Source organism: Micromys minutus, assembly GCF_963924665.1.
Source record: "Micromys minutus genome assembly, chromosome: 13".
NCBI classification, from domain to species: domain Eukaryota; kingdom Metazoa; phylum Chordata; class Mammalia; order Rodentia; family Muridae; genus Micromys; species Micromys minutus.
In genome coordinates, this window is record NC_137982.1 from 1,226,200 (window position 1) to 1,246,828 (window position 20,629).

The window sequence follows — 20,629 nt, forward strand, 5'->3', positions numbered from 1 at the left end:
TGACTATGGAATCCAAGTTCAATTTTATTTTTAAAAAAACATAATAGATATCATACACCGAAAAACATAAATTTCCAAGAATGCTGTAGAAATATGGAAGGAGGAATTAAGAAGGAAATCATACCCGAATTACAGAACTGAAGCCAAAGCACAAAACCCCGGTTCTGTAGAGAAGCCACAGCTATGTGCTTTGCCTTTCCAATCTGAAGCATAGTTCAAAAACACTACACCACTCTAGCAGACAAAGGAGCACTCACTTGTACCAAAGAATTCTAACTACTGATGGCAGAAGAAACCAATAGAAATAACAAACAAAACTGAACTTGAAATAAAACAATGAACACAGCCAGTCATCAATCAGGAGTTAAAACCTACAAGCAAAACCCTGATGAGGAAGAACAGAAGTTCCCATGGAAATCCTACCACTCCTGCCCTGCAGCATGCCCTCCTTGCCAAGGTTAAATCATATGGATTGGCTTTTGTTGTTCCTGTGGGGGCGGTGGGGGTGGGCGCAGAGTTTCTCTGTGTAATAGCCCTGGCTGCCTAGACTTGCTTTGAAGACCAAGCTGACCTTGAACTCAGAGATCCACCTGCCTCTGCCTCCCAAGTGCTAGGATTAAAGCCGTATACCATCATGCCCCACACTATATAAGTGGTAAACCTTACATCTGCCCATGTCTTCAGATTTAGTTTTCAAGTAACAAACACTACAGGAAATGACTTAAACATAAGACCACCATCAGCTGGGGTCAAGAGATGGCTCAGCAGTTAAGAGCACCACTGACTGCTCTTTCAGAGGTCCTGGGTTCAAATCCCAACAACCACACGGTGGCTCACAACCATGTGTAATGAGATCTGATGCCCTCCTCTGGTGTGTCTGAAGACGGCTACATATAATAAATAAATAAATACACTTACATATAATAAATAAATATATCTTAAAAAGAAAAGACCACCATCAGCTAAATTCAGTATCTGGGATCCATTTCCCTGTAGGTTAGTGGCACAAGGAAGTAGAAGACAAGTGAAAGAGAAAACACTTAAAATCTTCTAAATCTTCTAATATAGGGGCTGGAGAGATGGCTAAGGAGTTAAGAGGAATGGTTGCTCTCCCAGAGCACTCAATTCTCAGCACAGGGAACCTGACACCAGCTCCTGGCATCTATGAGCACTAGGAACACACATGTGGTACACAGGCAAAACACCTGTACACATAAATAAATAAATAAATAAATAAATAAATAAATAAATAAATAAATTTTATGCACATAGATTTTTGAATACAAAGATACCATAAATGCTGAAAACAACATGTAAATTCTGTTTAATCCAATGAGTGAAAGGGAAAAAAAAATGTTGAAAAGCCAGTAAGCTGAGACATAGATATATAGACATTAAATTTAGAGAAAATAAAGTCTGAAATTGAGAAAATACTTCACTAGATCTTCCCTAACAGCCATGTCAAGAGACTAGAGGTTTTCAAAACGTGGTTCCTGGACCACAGAGTAGTAGAAGTTAAAGCTCTGAGAAAAGCAACACTTACAACACCAATTCCACTGCAGCAAAAGCTGGCCATAGTAACAGGCACTAGGAGTAATGACCGGGCAAATCAGGTAGCATCAGCCCACAACCAGCTGGCCTGGCACCAATAAAAACACAGCAGGCCCTCCCATTAACTGCCCAAGTCTGGCAATGTGGGCAGCTCAGGACCGACCTCTGGATCCATCTTTATTCCTACCTTTTCCTGGACTGGACAAGTGACCACCTGTCAAACACAAGGAAACTGCAGGGGCCAAGGGCCAACTACAGAGCCCCATGGCCACACGCTACAGCTGCAAACACCTGTGCTGCTACTGCCACATCTCCTTCAACCCAAAATGGACAGTCACAGCTCAATTATTTACTTACTGGGAAAGCCTCCGAAGATCAAATGGTCCAGAAACCGTACTGGAATGGTTTTCACATTCATTCACAAACACAGGACTCAGCAGGGAGTCAACAGAACCAAAGCACCAGGTCCTGGCCCAGGCCTTTCCCCAGAGGCCATGCCACAGCACCTCTCCACCATACTTACTGCCCCGTCTCTTGTACCTGCTCCTACTTTGTTCACCAGCAGCCAAGTAGCATGATAAGCTGAAGGGAAAACAATCTTGCCAAAACCAGAGACATTCTTAGAAAAAGCATTGTCTCTACAGTGCCTGCTTGCCTTCTTCCAATGCAGAAGGAATAAGGATGAAGGGCCATCAGTCCTCCCGGTTTACATCAGATACAGCAGGAGAAGTGGAGTAGCTGGAGCTCAAAGGCACTAGAGCATCTCAGGCAGTGCCTCTCTCAAGCAAGGACACACTGCAGCAACAATTTATTCACTTCTCAGTAAAAACAGCAATGGTAAAAACCCTTAGTAAAAGCATCATCTTGAAACATACCACTTTCATGCAAATAGTTTGTACATTATCTTCCTTTTTAAAAAAATTTTTTATTTGTGTGTATGACAAAGGAGTACAATATGTAAGAATAATATGCCCGGAGAAATCAGAACACAGCAAGTCACAGGAGGCTGAAAGCCACTTCATGTGGGTGCTGGGAACTGAACTTGGGTCCTCTACAGGAGCAGCAAGTGCTGTTTACCACTGAGCCATCTCTCCAGCTCCCGTCTTTCTTGGGTTTTTGTTTGTTTTTAAAAGCAATACTATATAGGTTCCCAGCTATCTGACACTGACTAGGGTTTAGCAGTGACTCTTAAGTCTGACAGTTCTTGTTGCCGTCTTAAGGAAAAATGAACATGCTTACTTCGTGATCCACGCTCTCAGTGGCCATGCACTGGTTGTTGGCCAGGGTGCTGATCTCGCGGCTCTTGGGTGTTTCCATTCGGCAGCTGCAGAGAGGCACTTCCTGGAGGCCGTCCGTCTCCAGCACATCCGGACCATTGGCCAGCCCTAAGTCACACAGACACATCAGCTCAAGCAACCCTGACCTACAAAGGGTTGTCCAGAAAACAATCAATTACAGTCCTTACAGTGATCTTCTGTACACTGAATTACACAGCAGCACTGCTCAGTGGCAAGTGTTCCATTACTCTTCTGTAACATCCTACATGGGAAGTAAGGCAGTAGACTGCATCTCACCCACAAACATCAGCTACCAAGTCCTCCTCATTCATTCATATTTACATATTCATGTCATAGGTTAGGCTGCAAGTTCAGCAGCAATTCCTGAATGCAGTTTTCAAGCAAGGAAAAACTTCACTGTATGTTGAGACATTTGGTTCCAAATTATACCCTTAAAAAGAAAATCCATGTAGAGGGCTTTAATAGTAGTTTAATATTATTCACCAACCAAAAAATCCATATAATAGGCTGAAGAAGGAAAACAAAGGAAAGTGGGGCCAGTGAGATGGCTTGTCAAGTAAGGGTACTAGTGGCCAAGTCTCAATACCCAAGTTCAATCCCCAAGACCCACATGGGGGAAGAAGCAAGAGCTAAAAAGTTGTCTTTAAACCTCCACACACGCATGCGATGGCCCACATGCCTACACACATCATAGACGGCAGGCAGACAACCGAAAATGTTCACAATAACACAGTCCCTAATAGCAAGATGAGAAACAAAAGCTGTAAGATTGAAGCAAGCCCTATGCACTACAAAGCTAAATTTACCCCTTCCTAGAAAGAGCATGCAAAAAGGATTCTGGGATCTGACTAGGAGCTTCCAGGATGACTACTTCCCAAAGACATCGGAGCAGACCATGTCCTCTTTCTTGCTAAAGAACAGAGATAAAAGAGGAACTGAGTTTAAAACAGTACTGCAGCTCTAAAAATAATCCATTAATATTCATACCTCAAACAGACTAGGACTGGACAAGACAGTGCAGGCCTTTAATCCCAGCACTTTTGACACAGATACAGGAAGATTGCTTGAGTTCTAGGCCACCCTGAACTATTTATCAAGTTCCAGTCCATCCATGTTGCATATCTGGACCCTGTCTCAAGTATTAATTAATACATTTAATTTAATACAGTAACTCTCATTAAGACCACACCCAAAGAACCCAAGCACTTTAAGCTAGCTAGCTCACTGCATGAAAACTTTGGAACTAGCTATGCAATGTATCAAGGGACTCATCAACAGAACAGAACAAATAACTGTAACCAAATTATTTTTCTGCCCAACTTCCAGTTTGCTCAACACAAGTCTTCTCTGAACCTCTCTGTCCCCCACTTTCCCCCACAGTAAACCCTGAACTGCTTCTAGTTTCAACTGCCTGGTCTACAAAGCACTCAAACTCTCCATTCACACACAATGCCTCAGTTGGTCTCTAGCCATGAACCCGGGGTCCACCTTTACCTAAGGAAGTCATTCACTGCTTACCTCTGGCCTCTTGAAAATGCGGTACAGGTCCTAGCCAATCTAGTCCCTACGAAGGGCTAGTAAATGATGGGCAGGACTGATAATATGGCTCAGTCAGCAGCGCGTTTACCCAACATGCACCAAGTTTCGAATTGGATCCTCAGCACCAAAGACAATGGGTGTACACATGCCTATAATTGCAGTCTATACATGCCTATAAGACATGCCTATAACCACAGTCTTTACATGCTATAATCGCAGCAATCAGGAGGATAAGAGGCAGAGTCATCAGAAATCTCAGGCCAATCTGACAACACAGGAAAGTCAAGGCCATGCTAGGCTAAATAAAACACTATCTCAAAGACAACAAATTTCTGTGGAACAGGGGAACTGATCTCATACAAATCTAGCTGCCTGACCTCCCACACACAGCAAAAGATCAGAAAGTCTAAAGTGAAACTCAAACCAGAATCACTGAAAGTAGGAAATGAGCTTGTGAGGAGTTCCTGCTCAGTAATCTGGTGTAAACACACGCACATAAATACAAAAAGAAATACTCAAGCAAATATCCTACTGCCACAGCAGCCATCTGTCTCTGAGGAGGCTGCTGTGAGATGGAAAGAGTGTGCACTCCTGGGCAGCACCGTCAGAACACACACAACTGAAGAACTCCTGAGACACTGAAAGGAGAAACTGCCACAACCTTCATGTGTGCACACTGCTGGAACATGGACCAAGACAGGCATTGTATAAGATTTCTGAGTGCTTGTGAAAAACCCCAAGAAACGGTAAGAGCCTTGTGACCTAGGTTTCTTGGAATGTGTGTCCGTGACCCTCTCAGGTAGAGAGGAGTGAGTTTACTTCAGATTATTCATTACAACTGAGTGCTATTATTTGTGTCTGAGCCTCTATGGCACGTGGCTTCCCCGTTACAAGTGGGCTCTCTGTCATGTGTGGCTTCCCTTTGTGATTGTACCTCTCAACCCTCAGAGTATAAGCTGTCTGAGGCTCTGAATAAAGTTGGCTATTGATGAGACTTTAGCCTGCCCCGTTGATTGCTCCCACTCTCCTACCCACACATGCAAACTCTCGTGTGAGCTTCAGACCCCTCGTCACACACATCGCCAGTGTCCTTATCTCCTGTCTTTACCCAAACGCAAGCCCTCAGCCTATACACACCTATAAGCAAATATAATGGGAAAAGACAAGGCAAACAATGATTTATAACCTCAGCACAAGCTTAGACCCTCTTGAACCAAAGTTGGATTGACCACCTGAATGCACTGACCAGTCTCAGCAGGTTCCCAAGACACCTGCTCTCCTACTACATAACCATCAGGTATCCCAGTTCCATGCTTTCAAAATGAAAGCAACAGTGCTGCTTTTCATCAAGGTGCTGGTTCTCAAAGTCAAAAGCATGTTTGTTGTACACAGACCAATCACTGATTGATCAACCAGTGTTGATCAATCACAAAATGCCATAGAACCCAAAGGAACAACTTTTCAACCCCGCCACACCCCCACCTGCCAGCTTGCCTATCTCAGGAACCTGGATACAACCCTATAGGATGTGTTTCCACTCTCAAGTCTTTACAGCTGCATTTAATGGAGCAGCACATTCCTACTTAAACGGGCCCTAAATCTCATCACAGTCTCCTCTTAATGCACCTACAAGGCAGGATTCTGATGAACAGTACTGGGGTTGATTTGATAAACACTATTTTCTGATTATAATTAAATTTCTAATCATCCAAATCTAGACGTTTACAATACTTAAAACAAGGTTCTATTTACCTTAGAAAGCAAATACAAGTTACCTACAACAGGGCTTTATGAAATCTGAAAAGGCTTGTGCTCTACTTACAAGAAGAAAAGAAAAAACAAAAACAAAAACAAAAACAAATCACTTCTTAAACAAACCCAAGATTCATGAGGGGCAAAATATGTGGTTTACTACATTACTAAACTACAAAAGTAAATCAGTTTCCTCAAAGTTTAAAATCTTAAAAGCTGGGGTGTCTGCCCTTTATCATTAAATCCCTACAGTAAACATAACCATGATTTAAAAATCTGAACAGAGTGTAAACAGCTGTGGAGTCTTACATTTATTTTCCCCTTAACATTCTGTTTCATAAAGATTTAAAAATCATTAACTGGTTAGTTTTCACTGCTACAGATTTTTAGGTGATTTAAAGGGAAGGGAGCAGGCAGAAGAAAATGAGAACAAGCCAAAATAATGCAAGCACAATGGCACATACTATGCCCCCGTGACTGGAGGTTGTACTCCACACATCAGAGAAAGGTCAGCTCAAGAGAAGCTAGAAGACAAGCTACAACTAACCAGAGCTAAAATCAGAGATCACTTACAGGCGTACCACACAAAATATATACCCTTTACATCCAGAGAAGGGTGGCATCTTTTTCTCAAGAATCCTGCACACAAAGTATGTCTGCTCACAATTGGGAACGAAAGTGAAACACGATTACTGACACCCCAAATACTGCAAAAGGCGTCTGCTGCTTCAATCTTAGAGGCTCTCACACTTTCTGTTTCCCACCTGAGCAGTTAATGACCTGGCAAATGATCTGCATCGTGTCCATTCAGTCAGCTTTAAATGGTGAGTGCTTTGTCAAACTGTCCACCAGGGGATGTCAGGCTAACACAGAGAGCTAAGCCAATAAGCAAGCAAGATGGTATAGTCACACTCCAACACCAACCTTCATTTTCCGTCTGAGAAGACAGAATTCCTCTGACACGAAGATCCAGGGAATCCAGAGAAACTTCCATATACCCAGCGCTGTCTCCCAGAGCTACCTGCTCCATGCTTCCTGGAGATGACTTACAGGCCTCAGAACCTATACACAGAATGCATATATCATGAAAAACTGCCCCATAACTATATCCACAACGTTCCAGGAAGACTGGAGAGATGGCTCCATAGGTAACAGTGCTTGTAGCCAAGTCCAACAACCTAAGTTCAATCCACGGAACCCACATTAAAGAGACTATGCTCCCATAAGCTATCCTCTAGCCTACATAAACACACCCACACAATAAAAATACTGGTTTTAAAAACACAAAAATAAAACATACCAACAAGTGTTCTAGTTAAGAGGCCAATTCCCAGAAAAATAATTCATTTGAATGAACTCAGATGAATTTAAATAACACTACCTAGGCCATTTCTGTTTCATATCCCAAAAAAGAGACTGACCAGAAAAAAATCTAAAAAGCCAGTACTGTGCCTCATGCTTCTAACAGCACTTAGGAGAACAAGGTCAGCATGGGGTAAACAATGCCTTCTAAGCTACCCTGGGCTACAGAGTAAGATTTCCCCCACACCCACCCAAAAACCAAACATGGTATTCATATACATATACAGGCAAACACTCATACACATGAATAAAAATAAGTAAATCTTTAAAAAAAGCTAAGGAGTAGTAGTCTTCTTTTGCCCCACTGATGGACTGCATACCCACAGAAGGGGCTGACACATGGCCCTCACACATGCAAACGCTGACTCAATGCACTAAGGACCTGTGTGAATGCTGAAAGCATGAAAAGAAAATGTGGGCTTCGTGCTGGTCACCTGGTTGACTCAAAGATTTCTTAGAGCAAAAAAGCAAGAACCATAAAAGAAAACAATTCATAAATTTAACTTCAACAAAAAATTTTCACAGGTGTTGTTACCTAAATATACTGTTATGAAAATGGAAATGCAATCCTCAGACTAGGTACAAAATATGTAAAATATTCATCTGATTAAAATTCTACCCATAACATTTAAAGAACACTTACAACTCAGTGAGAAAGGAATGAAAGACACAGACACACACTTCAGAAAAGAGAATACACTGAAGCTACTGAGGACCACTGCACACCCACTGGAAGCAATCAAAGTTTAAAGATGGACCCCTCCAAGCAGTGGCAAGGACAGAAGGAATGCACAGCCTGTGGTGAGTGACACACAATGAAACTCATAGTTCAGAAAAGTTTAGTAGTTTCCCAAAGACCTGAGCACACTGTATCTGTCTGAGCTAGGTAAGCCAGAGATGTCAAACACCAGTGCAGTAACCTAGCTGAGACAAGGGTCCACCCACAAGAAATGTCTAACAAGCAATAGCATCTCACAGTTGGCACACTTCTCAGACGGGAACAAAACAAACTCTGTGAACATACACAACAGGAAGGTACTCAAATGATTATCTCAAAGGAACCAGAGCAGGAAAAAAAGTGTTCATCTTAAGCAATTCCGTTCACACAGAATTCTGTAAGTACTAGCCTATCAGGAGCACAGAACATCAAGGGCTGTCTGGGAATGGGGAGGCGGTCACGAGCATGAGGAAAGTTCCTCCAGGGCAGCGGAGTAGGGACTTCTAGAGGGTGAATACAATGCTGGCCTGATCCTGGTGAGAGTTCTATACTCTAATTTCTAAACATTCCACTGTGTGCCAGGAACAACTCAACAAAGCTATACAATGAACTTAATCTTCCTAAACTCACCTTAACAAACTATTACTACGACCTAAGGGTGAGGCACAAAGTCACTCAGGCCACAGAGGCGGCCAGGGACCACAGACTTCCTACTTCCATATGGTATGTATGAAACACATCCACCCAGCAAAAAAGGTACTTCTCCTGAGTACTACCTGAGGATCACTTACACGTCTCCAAAGAAGTAATTTAGAACATTTTCAGGAGACCCCTCTTTTCACGTAAAATGCTTCATACAAACTAGCCCCAGACAGCTTCCTGCTGAAACACTCCAGCTCCACTGTGCTTACCGAGCATACTGCTTGGCTTCTTTCTACTTCTTCGCCTCCTTTTCCGAGCAGGTTTGATCCAGGGGCTGTCAGTCTTCCCTCTCCTCTTGAGAAATTTCTTCTTGATACTGGATTCAGAACTCTGGAGGACCAGAAGGCAAGCATATCAAAGGCAAAGCAGGGAGTGCTCCAGAGAGCAAAAAAAACTAAGTTGTTTGCCTCAAAAACCAAATACTTGATTCTTTCTCTAAAGGATCTACTTCACTTTTGCACATGTTTCTGGGTTATATTCTAAAGGTACCTATGCTGTTCCTAAACATCTCAGTAAGGCCAGTAAGCCTAGTAAGACCAGTCCTTTTAGAGGCAACAAGACAAGAAAACTAATTTAGAATGCAAAAGTTCTATTTAAGTTTGGAACAATGGAAAAAAATAAACTAGACATTTCTCCTTAGGACTAAGTATATAAGCTCAGTATATCATTTACTTTTGACTCCACATATCCACTGATCTCGCTCAGGAAGAAGTAATGTTCGATGAGCCCTAGAATCACACAGGCGCATGCTATATGCAGAACAAGAAAGAAGGATAATCAATTTATTGCAACAGAAGAGATGGCTTATCTGTACCTATCTATGCTGAGAGGGCAGGAAGGACATCTAACAACCACAAATCACAACTGTCCTACAGCGCCATTTCTAGTGCTAAGGGATGCTAGAAAGAGGTCACATGAATAAAGCACATGGTCTCTCAACCCTATCTCCCAAGAACATATACAGACCCTGGGAACATTATGCTGACACATAAGCTGAGTCACATGGCACAGAATGTCTAGCCACCCCGATATACTTAAACAAGTATGTGCACTCATCAAAGCCCTGAGTTGGATGTGTGGGTCTATGTCAGTCTCCCCAGGAAAACAGTGCTGAGGAACATCTCCACAACACATGCAACCCGAACCTTCACTTTATCCTATGTTTTCACACAGAAATACTTCACACTGAAAAACTTCACCATATTTTCCACTGTCTGGATCATGATCTGGAACCCCAAGAAATGTTTCCTCATCAAACCCAAAGATCCTGCATATGTCCTCCTCTCCTTCACCAAATGCTGACACCAGGGGAGATTTCTCCCTCTTCAGTTCCTGGTCCAATACTCTATCCCACACATAGTACTTCTTCCTCAAGCTAACGAGCTTCTTGTCTTCTCTACTTAATATTCACACATGGGCTACTCCTGAGACTCCATTCCAGCAATGTCCCTATTTTCAACATACCCAGCTACTACAAACCTCAGGTTCTACCTGTCAAATAAAAAAGACAGCCCAAGACTGCTGGTGTGAGAAACCAAACCCCCTCCCTTCCCTCAGAGCCTGGCCATCAGCACAACTGCTCTACTTCCTCTGTGCAGCAACTCTACACAACCTCCTTCACCACTCTACCCTCAGGCCAGACCCTGTGCCCAGCATACAGCTGAGGTGCTCTCAGCTGCAGATATGAATTATGTAAACATACAAAAAATGTGAGGTTACCAGGTCAGACTCGTCTCCACCATCTTCATCCTCCCCTGTGTCAGGAGACTCCTGTTCCTCCTCTGAATCTCCATCCATCTGATCAAGCCAAATAAAAAGAAAAAACAATTAGATCTTGTCGTAGATCCCAAACAAATGTTAACAAACACTGGCAGACATACATGGAAGGGACCTTACTGTCTGCCCCCAATGTAGAAACAAACTGTCTGGATGGCCCTGGCCAGAGAATTTCCAAGCAGACAACAAGATACCAGAGTTTCTGTTAACACTCCCTGCTAAGATACTCTATCCCCAGTGGACTCACTCTGATGACTCAAATAAATCAACTGCACCTTGGAGGTTACAGATGCATGCCAGATATCTGTAAAAAGTAGTAGTGTACGCACACGCACGCACGCACACACACACACACACACACACACACACACAGAGAGAGAGAGAGAGAGAGAGAGAGAGAGAGAGAGAGAGAGAGAGAGATTATAAAGAGCTGTAAAATAATACATAACCAAACCTACTTATACTCACCCAAGAACAGTCTAGCCCAAAAGCCATCCCTACCATGTTGCCTGACCACTTCCAGCTACACTGAGCCGATTCTTAAACCTGTTTCCTCCTAGACTTACTTCAATAAGTTTATTCTTTTTTAATTATAAACAAGCTTTGGAATCCTTTCTACAGCAGAATGGCAAAGATGCCTTGTTTTTACTCCTGTATTTATCACTTCCACCTGCACTGTCGATGAGTGGAGTCCGTGTCCACCTGCCCCAGATCCACTCACTCAGTCAGTACTGCAGTCTGACCGTCTGTAGGATCTACTCTAGAGTGTCACTCACTCAGTCAGTACTGCAATCTGACCGTCTGTAGGATCACTCCAGAGTGTCTTCTCTCTGACATTCCCAGCTCAACAGAACCTATAGGGTTCATAGTCAAGCTGCATTCCAAACAAGCCAAGTCCGTCAGCATATAGGCAGCTGAGGACAAATGCGGCGCTGAGTCAAATGGGGCTCTCTCCAGAGCTCACTAACGCCCTGTGTATCTCTCGTCTTGCCCACTCTTGATAGTCCACTTCACTACATCTTGATGAAACGGTTCTGAACTTAGAGATAAACCTGGAAACAATAGTTTTTATTTGCATAAATAATAGGTCTCTTGCTAACCTAATTTAGCATATTTCTGCTGTTCTCTTACACCATATTATTGTTGAATGTGTCACCTACCCTAGGTAGTCTGGAGATGCCAAGAATTACCCTGCCTCTGCCTTCCCGTGCTGGGATTAAAGGTAAATACCACCACACCACACTAATTTTCTTTTTGACCTTTTAAAAAACATGCTTAGGCATTTATAAATATGTTGGTGTTTATTGTAACTTTACATGAAAACAAGAAATGTCTATGTCTTGATCACATGGAAATTTAGTTTGATAGCTAAAATAGTTTTCTGGGGTTTTTCCAGGATTTTAAGATAAATTTTTATGTTCTCTCTTCTTCTTTTAAATAATAAATTCTCTTTCTAGCTTTTTTCTTACAGCATCGGTCAAAATTATTCTCCTTGTGTTAAAGCTAAAAGCAGGAAACTCACCCTCATTTTATGACTGACAGTTGAAATGCTTTCAATTTTCATCATTAAATATAACCTTCATTGTAGAACTCTGGTATTTTGTTAGTTTTGTGTAATTTTAAATTGTCTTCTAATTCATTGGGCAGGTGCTCATTTTTTAATTTTAAATGTAACTGAGCAATGCAACTGCCAATTAGAAAAGGATACAGAGAAGCCCTGTCTGACAATCACACATGCCTATGTAAGGAGGAAAAGGAGAGAAAGGCGGTGGTTTTCGGGGCAGTGGTGGCATACAACTCTATATTCCTAGCATTCAGGTGGCAGAGGCAGGAGGATCTCTGAGTTCAAGACCAGTCTGGTCTAAAAAAGGAGTTCCAGGACAGCCAGGGCTGCACAGAGAAACCTGTCTCACCACCACCTGCCAAAAAATAAAACAACAACAAAAAAAGAGCACTAGTGAGCAAAGAATAAACCAGAAGGAAGGAACCAAATGGGATACAACTAAAAGCCGTGTTCGGTGGGCTGCTCTCATTATAAAAACAGCAGGAGACAACGCTGATCAGCACCTGCAGCTTACCAGCTAAGAGATAAGGCACTCAGAACTGCCAGTGGGCTCAAATTAGCTTCTAATCCACACATGGAGATGCAAGCACCAATCTATGACGCAGCAACATGATCCTGTACTGACTACAGAAACAGAAATCATTTCTGAATCAAAGACCTTCTACAAAATGAAAAAAAGACAAGTAACTTAATATCTAATAGATAAATGGCTGATCAAGTTCTTCACACACACAAAAAAAAACCATCTGTGGTGCTCTAAGAATGGTCCCCACAGGCTCATAGATTTGAATACTTAGTCACTGAAGGGTAGCACTATTTGAAAGGATTATAAGGATTAAAGGAGTGGCCTTGTTGGAGGAAGTGTGTCACTGGGATTGGGCTTTGACCTTTCAAAAGCCTACACTAGGCCCAGACTCCCCTCTTCCTGCTATTTGGGGATCCAGATATAGAACTCTCAGCCACTTCTCCAGCACCAGTTTCCCACCATGATAATAATGGGCTAATCCCTCTGAACAAAGCCTCAATTAAATGCTTGCTTTAATAAGAGTTGCCAGAATCATAGTATAACTTCACAGCAATAAAACAGCGACTAAGACAGTACACAAATAGAAAACAGAATTGTAGTCAATGTTCTAGAAATCAGAAAATGTGCATTAAAACTATAATGTTCTAGCACTATAGGCTCACTGACTGGACAGTGGCAAGGCCGGCAAAGCCAGCACGATGGACAAGGTGCTCCGAAGTGGCTGGCAGAGCCTGCAATCCTCTTCACACCACTCTAGCAGTGTCTATGGCCTAACAGGCACAGTGACTATTCCCAGTGTGCCCCAGGAAACGACCTGTGCATGGGCTATTGGTGGGACTGTCATTATGTACAGTGTCCATAGACCATATTGGACATCTACATGGGGATAACGTCCCACAGAGGAACATGGTGGTACTCTCTACAAGGATGCCTAAAACTATGAAGCACTTCTATTAATTTGCCTACTAACATTTATTCCAGTAGTTTTGGGTTGAGAATGTTCAAATTAGAAGAGTTAAGTCATCAATGCAAAGACAGAAACATACATAAGTCTCTAAAGACTAAAGTGGCAGACATCTGAGCATGTTATGATAGTCCCAGTCTTTCAGATCCCCAGACCACCTGAAATGAACAAAGGTCTAAACATAGTAGGTGAGACAACCTATATAACAAGAAAATCAAACAAATAAGAGAAAAAAAAAAGCACTGTGAAGTTCCGCTTACGTAAGAACAAAGATGAGCACAATGTCAATGCTGGTATTTGGAAGGAGTGTCTTGTCTATTTAATTATACGATGGGATCTTGGAATGCAATACTGACTAGTCTCAAAGTCTTAGGCTCAATTCATCCCACTGCCTCAATCCTCCAAGCATCTGAGACTATAGGTACATGACATCGTGCCTGGCTTACTACTGAAAACACCAGCTGGAAGCCGAGCATTGGTGGTGCATGTCTTTAATCCCAGCAGTGGGGAGACAGAGGCAGGAATAACCAGAGTTTGAGGTTAGCCTGGTCTACACAGTACACAGAGAGAAAGGGGTGGGGTTATATGTACATACACTCTTTGGCTTTTCTTTGTTAATTTGGTAAATCTAGTTAAGAATTCCTACTAATCAATCACTCTCTCCTGGCCATTACTCTGATAGCACATAGTTATATGTGACTACTATTAGGGGTTTTATGGGAATGTTGCCTAAGAATGAGCAACAATGCCTTTTCTATCTTTATTTTTCAATAATTGTTTACATAACAAATCACTACTGACTCAGTGAGATTTACTCTAGCCACCTTATTTTCTTTTCCACTAATGACATTTTCTTTTTGCTCTACCTTTTGTTTCCTGGCTCTTTTGTTAGCTGACAGATATTTTTTTATTTTTCATGTTTTGGAGATGGGCTATTACTATGTAGTTTTGGCAGCATGAAATTCACTATATAGACCAGGCTGGCTTGAACTCAAGGCTCTGCCTGGCTCTACTCCTGAGTCACCAGCTACTTCATTTTTTTTACAAATGTTAAACAAAAAGAAAAAACATTTCACCAGCACGTAACAGTGCACAGAATGTGAGAAGCTATAGTGGACTTCATGGTCCTGTGGAAGTGGAGTCGTACCTTTGCGGCGCGGTCAGTCTCGGACATGCTCTCCTTAGAGGTCCTACTGTCCTCGGTGGGAAATGCAGCAGCTTGCTCGGCTCCATGGTCCTCCTCATCCTCCAGCTCATCGGAGTCTTCCTCTTCGGAGTCCATCTCTAAGCTCTCTCCATTTACATGCAGGGCACTGTCGTCCAAGACTTTCTCACCCTGCAACACAGCAGTCCACAGTTCTCAGAAGTACAAGAAAACTTTATTGGCTCACAATGAACTCATGACAGGAGATGTAAAGGTCTGCCAGTCATGAGACACAATGAAGAGGCTGGCAGGAAGGACTCCTGGAGTGTGTGTTGGTGTCCACAAGCCACCTCCACGAGAATATGCTACAGCAGAGTTCAAGAACTCTAATTTCTTTTATGGTGATTAAGGTCATTAAATTAATAATGACCTTAACAAACTGTTCTTTTAGTCTAAGACTTTGAAACCAGGAACACATTTCCAAGAATGTGGCAAACAATCCCCACACCCCTCTTACCTTGGCGCCCACAGTAGAATGAGTTATGCTTTTAAACATCTCAATCACCGTCCTCTGCTTTAATACTTTGGTCTTTTTCTTGGGAACTAAGCTATAGGTTCCCATTCTTCGTTTTTTCTTCCGAGATACTGCAGCTGCTAAAACAAAAGGCAAGCAAGCTAAAAAAAAAAAAGTCAAAGGGGGACAAAAGAGGAAAAGAAACACCATTCAAATGTCTTTAGAGGTAAAAGACAGGCTATAGAATTTATCACAACAATCATCAGTACACCCCCTCAGTTTAGACACATTTCTATAGGCATCAACAACAAAAGAGTACAATAGGCATTTCTTACTTGAGACAAATTGAAGGGGAAGCTCAAACACTTTCAAGAAGACCAGAAAAAACAGAAATCATCAGAAACAAGGCCTTAAGCCCTTCCTACTAATAGTTTCATGGACTTAAAATTAAATACACGAAGCTCTGTCCTGAGAAGCCTCTCCTTTCATCATATGCCTGAAAGGAGCAAGTATGCACCAGGAAGGAATGAAGACAGAAGTACATCGCTCACTGTGGAGTGGCCCCAGCTAGTCTTCCAAGATACAGGAATCTCACTCATAGGTAGTTTCTCTGTCTACAGATTTTCTGGGGCCTTTTCCTAACCACTAAAGCATCAAAAAGGAAGATTTTCCTCGAAATACTGTACAGCTCACTTTAACAGTGATCTCTGGGGGCTTCAAGTATTGTGGGTTTTGTTAAGATTTACTTATTTATTATATATAAGTACACTGTCACTGTCTTCAGTCACACCAGAAGAGGGCATCAGATCCCATGACTGATGGTTGTGAGCCACCATGTGGTTGCTGGGACTTGAACTCAGGACTCTGGAAGAGCAGTCAGAGCTCTAACCAACTCTGCAGCCCCAAGTACTGTTTGTTTGTTTGTTTCTCTTGAAACTTTATTTTTAAAAAAGAGAACCCCCCCCCCCAACTGGAGCGATGGCTCCGTGGTTAAACAGAGTTTCTGAGTTCAAGTCCCAGCAACCACATGGTGGCTCATAACCATCTGTAATGGGATCTGACGCCCTCTTCTGGTGTGTCTGAAGATAGTGACAGTGTATAGTGTACTCACATAAAATAAATAAATCTTTAAAAAAAAGAGAGAGAAAGATACATGTACAGATTTTTAAGGGCATTTTGGCATAACACTATATGAATATATTTTTGTCAGTACGTAATTCTTTTAGAGGTTTGATGGTATGCATTGAAATCCCACTAGTTACCATAAGCATAAAGTACATGTAGGACAGAACGTAACTTGGAAACAAAGTTTTTGTGGTGTGTATAAATTAAAAGGTATTGTTTTTTTTAAACAAGAAATGGCAACAAGAAAATAGAGAGGAGTTCTCAGAAACTCCAGACCCTTGCAAACAAAACAGCACAAGGATAAAGACTTTATATAAGGAGATTCTCTGCAATATTTTTTTACTTTTTAATTCCAAGGACAAAGACACCACTATAGCATGGAGTAATCTATTGGAGGCCTGGGTAAAGATACATGTTTTGATTCTGAAACAAAGGAAAAGAAAGGGGAGAACATGCATAAGCATGAACCATCTAAAATGAGGGTCATGTGACAATGCCTGCAACACCATCTCCACATCCAACAACTCCGTATTAATAAAAGACTATAGGGAACCAATCTCTCTCATGGATAAAAGAGATAACTATAAGCACCTTCCAGTACTGTCTGAAATTCTCAGAAATGTCTTTTTTTTTTTAACTCAACATAGTAACCTATAATAATTAATGAAACAGATCAGAGCACTGTGGTGGGATCTATTAACCGACTAGGCATTTATAAACAGGTGGCTGAAGAAAAATAAGGGGTTGGGGGTGCCGCTGCCAGGTTCCAAGAGAGGCCTTCACAGTATGCAGGTGGAAGGTCCAGGCCCAGAGTCAGATGATTGGGATCAAGACTGGTAAGGGGCAGGAGAGGAAAGTCATTATAAACACAGGTAATATATAGAAAGGACTGGAGGAATGCTGTTTGTTACACAAGAACATTCACACAGGAATGCCAGTTTGGTGGTTTGACTGAGATATCCCCATACATACTGATACATTTGAACATTTGGTTCCTTATTATTAGTGATGATTTGAGTATTAAGAGGTAACCTTGTTGAAGGAGATTTGTCATTGGGGGCATTGGGGGAAAAAAACTTTCCCATTGCACAGTCCTCAGTCCATTCTCTCTGCTTCTTATTTGCAGACCGAGGTGTGAGTTCTCAGCTACTCAAGTGTTATACCTGCCTATGGCCATGCTCCCTGTCATAGGGGCTGTACGCCCAAAATAAACTCTTAACTCCTGTAAGTTGCCTTGGTCCTGGTACTGTGTCACAGCAATGGAAAAGTAACTAAGACAATAAAGGAGCGTACAGAGCTAAACAAAGAATTCTCAACTGAGAAATACTGAATGGCTGAGAAGCACCTAAGTAAATGCTCAACATCCCTAGTCATCAGGGAAATGCAAATCAAAACAACTCTGAGATTCCACCTCACACCAGTCAGAATGTCTAAGATCAAAAACTCAGATGACGGCACATGCTGGTGAGGATACAGAGAAAGAGGAACACTCCTTCACTGTTGGTGGGGTTGTACACTGGTACAACCACTCTGGAAATCAGTCTGCCGGTTCCTCAGAAAATTGGACATAGTCCTACCTGAAGACCCAGTTATTCCACTTCTGGGCATATATTCCAAAGATGCTCCAACATGCAATGAGGATACATGCACTACCATGTTCATAGCAGCCCTATTTATAATAGTCAGAAGCTGGAAAGAACCCAGATGTCCTTCAGTAGATGAATGGATACAGAAATTGTGGTATATTTACACAATGGAATACTACTCAGCTATTATAAACAATGACTTTATGAAATTCCTAGGAAAATGGATATATCTAGAGAATATCATCCTGAGTGAGGTAACCCAGTCACAAAAGAACAGACATAATATGCACTCACTGATAATTGGATACTAGCCCCAGAAAGCTCTAAATACCCAAGAAACTACTCACAGACCATATGAAGCTCAAAAAAAAAAAGAAAGAAAGAAAGAAAGAAAGAAAGAAAGAAAGGCCAAAAAGTGGAAGCCTCAGTCCTTCTTAGGAAAAAAAAAAAAAAAAAAAGTAAGTGTATAGCACCCTCTCAGAGTGGGGTACATCTAGACCTTAAATCATTAATAATAACTCAAGAGCTAAGAAGATAGCCTTATGGCAATTTTTGGTATTTAAAAATCATTATGTTTAATCTTTACACACCAAGAAAACTTTGAAGAAAAAATTTCCATGTTACATTTTGTTTTACATATACTTTATGATCATTGTAAATAATAAGATTTCAATGCATACTATCAAACCTTTAAAAAAATCAAGTACTGACAAAAATATATTAATATAGTTTTATGCTAAAATGCTTTTAATAATCTGTACATGTATCTCTGATTTTTTTAAATAAAGTTGTAAGGGGAAAAAAAAGAAATGAAAAAAATAAAGACAACAAAGGAACTCATGACACTAACTAGCACCTCCAGGACACTTTAGGATTACACCAAGCACAAGCAGGGAAGGCTCACAGAAAGGTTAGGATTCCTATTAAATGCAGTCATTGTGTGGAGGTGTGGGGTGGGGGCAGGGCTCAACAGGTAAACTGCTTGCTCTACAAGCCTGATGACCTGAGTTTAAAACTTAGAACCCAGATAAAGGTGAAAACCAATCCCACAAAGTTTTCTTCCAGCCTCCATATGCACACTGTGGCAAACCATGCACTCTCTACATCACATATACACGATGAGAAAGAGGAAGACCTGGCAGGCATACAGGCAGGCATACAGGCAGGCATACAGGCAGGCATACAGGCAGGCATACAGGCAGGCAGTCAGGCAGGCATACAGGCAAGCAGTCAGGCAGGCATACAGGCAAGCATACAGGCAGGCAAGCTGCTCCAGGTTCCAGAATGTGGACAGGGCTAACAAAAAGTGGGGATAAGAGAAAGCTATGTGCACAGGAAACCTCTCCCTAAGACCATCACGGCCGCTGTTACAACCTTTAAAAGATGTGCTGCCTCAAATCAGATTCATGCCAGAGCTGACCTTATCCTTGGAAACACGCCACAAAGTACTAAGTTAACTCCACCTTCCTTGCCAGTCTGACAAGCCTACAGATACTCCAGGCCTCTCTGACCCCCATCAACCCACACAGAGCCTAAACCAAAGTGCATAGGCAAATGCAGAACTTCCATCTATAAATGTCCAAAGATGACGGGCCACATGGTGCAGGGGAGTTTCTCCTTGAAAATTCCACTGCAGCACGGTAATACTTCATAATGTCCACTAAGGCTGGAGTTAGTTCAAGAAACTGGGTTCAAGAAATACATAGCATAAAACATGTCTCGGTTATACTTCCTATTGCTGTAAAAGAGACCCAGGCAACTTATAAATTGAAGCCTTACTAATGGGAGAGATAAGAAGAAACAGAGACAGACACTGGGCTTGCTGTGAGCTTTTGAAACCTCAATGACATGACCTCCTCCATAAAGGCCACACCTCCTAACCATCCTTAAACGACCCAGGAACTGAGAACATAAGGATTCAAATATATAAGGCTCTCTAATTCAAGCTAACACAGAACTTGCAATTTTACTCATCAACTGAACAGTTCACTGACACTAAACATGTCCTAATTTTGAAGAACCATTCCCACATTCACTTCCATGGCTCTTTACGTCTTGTGAAATTCAACTCTCTTCCCATTAAATGCCAACTGCACAGCCACTAACATCTAGTATTGTACTGTCTTCATGACTTTGACTACTATAGAGACCCTATATGAATAGAAGCATATATTTGCCCTTGGGTAATCGGCTTGTTCCACTTACTGTCCTCAAGGTTCATCCATCCTGAACCATACAGCAAAAATGAGCACTGTTCTGTTGTATGCACAGGCTACATTTGTTTCCCAATTCATACACTGATGGACACCAGGGTGATTGCCACCTTTTGGCTACAGTGATAATGTTGCTATGAATGTAGATATCCCTGATTTCAATTATTTTAAAGACATATCAGAATTAAGCTACAGGATCCATGGCCATGCATACAGAATTCTCTGAAGGAGCTACTATACTGTTTTCCACGACACATGTATTATTTACATCCTAACCACAGTATACAAGGGTTCC

General features: G+C 41.8%; 1 protein-coding gene across 8 annotated transcripts in view; it reads right to left on the bottom strand.

Annotated features, from left to right (window-relative positions):
• Window positions 1-20,629, bottom strand: part of EHMT1 (euchromatic histone lysine methyltransferase 1) — a gene marked incomplete at its 5' end in the record, with an annotated part of 130,325 nt that overhangs the window by 44,617 nt on the left and 65,079 nt on the right. For 4 of the 8 annotated variants that reach the window (XM_080928041.1, XM_080928037.1, XM_080928043.1 and 1 more), the window contains 6 exons: window positions 2,791-2,936; window positions 7,065-7,202; window positions 9,132-9,252; window positions 10,642-10,719; window positions 14,900-15,088; window positions 15,414-15,571. In XM_080928041.1, the coding sequence (XP_080784167.1) occupies window positions 2,791-2,936; window positions 7,065-7,202; window positions 9,132-9,252; window positions 10,642-10,719; window positions 14,900-15,088; window positions 15,414-15,571 (830 nt within the window). The remainder of the gene's footprint in view (window positions 1-2,790; window positions 2,937-7,064; window positions 7,203-9,131; window positions 9,253-10,641; window positions 10,720-14,899; window positions 15,089-15,413; window positions 15,572-20,629) is intronic. The other 4 variants (XM_080928039.1, XM_080928038.1, XM_080928042.1 and 1 more) reach the window with 4 other exon arrangements.